The sequence below is a fragment of the Colobus angolensis genome, unplaced genomic scaffold (assembly GCF_000951035.1).
Source record: "Colobus angolensis palliatus isolate OR3802 unplaced genomic scaffold, Cang.pa_1.0 Scaffold355, whole genome shotgun sequence".
In the NCBI taxonomy this organism is placed as follows: Eukaryota; Metazoa; Chordata; class Mammalia; order Primates; family Cercopithecidae; genus Colobus; species Colobus angolensis.
In genome coordinates this window covers 274,820-277,927 of record NW_012116877.1, presented here as the reverse complement: position 1 = coordinate 277,927, position 3,108 = coordinate 274,820, and the positions used below count along the sequence as shown (strand labels likewise).

The window sequence follows — 3,108 nt, the reverse complement described above, 5'->3', positions numbered from 1 at the left end:
AAAAAAAAAACCCTCAATTTTAAAATAGCCTCTTCCTTCTGTTTGCTTTGGGTTTAGTATTCTTCAAGTTTCTTAAAGGAGAATGTTAGGCTATTTATTTAATATCTCTTTTCTGTATAGTACTGCTTTAGTTTTATACCATCAGTTTTGGTATGCTGTGTTTTCTTTTTTATTGATCTCAAAGCATTTTCTAATTTCTCTTGTGATTTCATCTTTGACGTTAATTATTTAGGAGTTAATTGTTTAATTTCCAGAAATTTGTGAATTTCCCAAATTTCCTTCTGTTAATGATTTCTAATTTCATTATTTATTCTTAATTTCAAGTGTAGATAAAAATGTCACAGAATCTTAGGCTTGGACAAAGTCTATAGAGAATATCCACCATTACTTCTAATGCCATCCTAGATGATATTAGAGATCTATTTCAACACTTTGGAAGAGACGAAATCCAACGATAAAGTATGATTCATCCTAGGACTGGACAAAATCATTTATACATGTATTTATACAACATTTTACAGATTACAAAAAGTACTTTTACATCCATAACAGCATGTAAATAAATAATTTTTAAAAAATATCTTGAATATTACTTGTAACACAAAATAGACAACAAATAAATAGGCAAAAACAAAATACCTGATAGGTGTTGTCAAAACTGTCATACATGAATCTGGTGATCAAAGATGTCTTTCCAACTGAAATGAAATGAAAAGATTTGCTCAGTGAACACATTACATTGGGTTCTCAGCAAATTTTTCTACAGAGAACTGCAATTAAAGTCAATGGGAAATATCTGCAATGGTTCTACTAAGAATAATTAAAACCCATATAGCCCCAAGATTGCCAAAATGACTTTCTCCAAACACAGACAACCAATTCCCAATTTAAAAGCACAGGTAAACAGTATATAGTTAAAAGCTGAAAACACTGTTATTACATACTGACATTCTTAATTCACAAAAGGCCAAGTAAGTGTTTACTTGGCCCTAACAAAAAGAATGGAGGCTTAGGTCCACTTCATCTAGCAAATCAAAGTATAATCCCTGGGAGTAGAAAGGCAAAAGATAGAGAGAGTCTTAGAAAGGGTATGAGGGCTACAAGAACTACACTGTTTAAGAGTGAGAAAAAGTGGCCAGGCGCGCTCACTGACGCCTGTAATCCCAGCACCTTGGGAGACCGAGGTGGGTGGATCATGCGGTCAAGAGATCAAGACGATCCTGGCCAACATGGTGAAACCCCGTCTCTACTAAAAATACAAAACTTAGCTGGGCAGGGTGGTGCACGCCTATAGTCCCAGCTACTCAGGAGCCTGAGGCAGGAGAATAACTTGAACCTGGGAGATGGAGGTTGCAGTGAGCTGAGATTATGCCACTGTACTCCAGCCTGGCAAGACAGAGACTCCATTTCAAAAAAAAAAAGAGTAAGAAAAACTGACAAGAGAAGCTGCTTTAAAATTCATTTCAAACCAGACAGATCTCTCTACTTCTCTGGCAGAGAATTCCCAAAGACCCATAACTTTACTTTGTATTGTGAGATATATATATTTTTATTTATTTTATTTATTTATTTTTTTTCAGACAGAGTCTCGCTCTGTTGCCAGGCTGGAGTACAGTGGCATAATCTCGGCTCAATGCAACCTCTGCCTCCCAGGTTCACTGATTCTCCTGCCTCAGCCTCCCAAGTAGCTGGGACTACAGGTACATGCCACTACATCCAGCTAATTTTTTTTATTTTTAGTAGAGATGGGGTTTCACCATGACCAGGATGGTCTTGATCTCTTGACCTTGTGATTCGCCCATCTTGGCCTCCCACAGTGCTGGGATTATAGGCGTGCACCACTGGGCCTGTCCTGTATTGATATTTTTAGGCTAATCCACATGAAAGTGTCACAAGGTCAAAAGTAGTGGAATGCTGGCAATTTCTTCACCAATAAGCACATTCTCCAAGGGCAAAAACCACATCTGATTGTTTTTCTATTTTGCCAGTGGCTTGGCACAGACTCAAAATACAAAATGAATGCAAAAAAATTGATTGATTAGAAAGGAACTGGGTAAATCAACATGTCTAATACTCCCCAAAATGTACTTTTTGGGAGGATAAAAACCATACCTAGTCATTCATATTTTATTGTGAATTAAGCAACTTTTGATTTCAAACCAATTTTTAGAGACCAGATCTGGCCTCTACCTCTCCCTCTTATATGCCATATGAAAACCTGAGGAAAAAATTAGGCCAAACAACAAAGAGGCCCACAAAATCACCTACTCCAAAATATCTTATTTAGAAGAGCCTAAAATAGCAGGTTGAAGAGAAGAGCTATAACTAGCTTCCCCAGATGCCAGGCAAAAGCAAACTCATATTTGGGAAGAAATCACTTTTTTTTTTTTTTTCCTTTGAGACAGAGTCTCACTCTGTTGTTACCCAGGCTGAAGTGCAGTAGTGCAATCATGGCTCACTGCAGCCTCTGTCTCCCAGGCTCAAACATTCCTGCCACCTCAGCCTTGTAAGCAGCTGGGACCACAGACATGCGCCACCACGCCCAGCTAATTTTTTGTATTTTGGTGGAGACGGGGTTTCACCATGCCGCCCAGGTTGATCTTCAACTGCTGAGCTCCAGCGATCCACCTGCCTTGACCTTCCAAAGTGCGGGGATTATGAGCATGAGCTAACACGCCCGGCCTGGAATATTCTTTACCCTAGGTTCCTGGGGTTCTAGGTGGCCAAGGGCATTGTCCAATATCAAAAGAACTTTAAAATGAATTCAAAAACAAAGCACCAATGGAACCACTCCAGAAAAAGAGTTCTTGTCCAGACCTTCTTGTTGTACAACAAAAGACTGGCAACTGGTGTTTATCTTTTCCCTTCAAGGCTTGGGGGGGTTAGCAGCTTTATAGGTAAGGGCAGTCAAGATCATAAACTCAACCGCATTTGCACAAAAGAGTGAAATAGCCTATCCCTTCTTGCCTTAAATGCTGGTACTTGTTTCTCTTCCTTACCAATAAATGTCTTTTGTGGCATTTTCCCCCCAGAACAGGGTATACTTGTCTGTACTGAAGACCTGTTCAGGCCAGGCGTGGTGGCTCACGCCTGTAATCTCAGCACTTA

The 3,108-nt window shown here is 39.3% G+C and overlaps 1 protein-coding gene across 3 annotated transcripts in view; it reads right to left on the bottom strand.

Annotated features, from left to right (window-relative positions):
• Positions 1 to 3,108, bottom strand: part of RAB6A (RAB6A, member RAS oncogene family) — a 103,199-nt gene that overhangs the window by 65,393 nt on the left and 34,698 nt on the right. For all 3 annotated transcript variants that reach the window (XM_011953021.1, XM_011953020.1, XM_011953022.1), the window contains exon 2: positions 640 to 698. In XM_011953021.1, the coding sequence (XP_011808411.1) occupies positions 640 to 698 (59 nt within the window). The remainder of the gene's footprint in view (positions 1 to 639; positions 699 to 3,108) is intronic.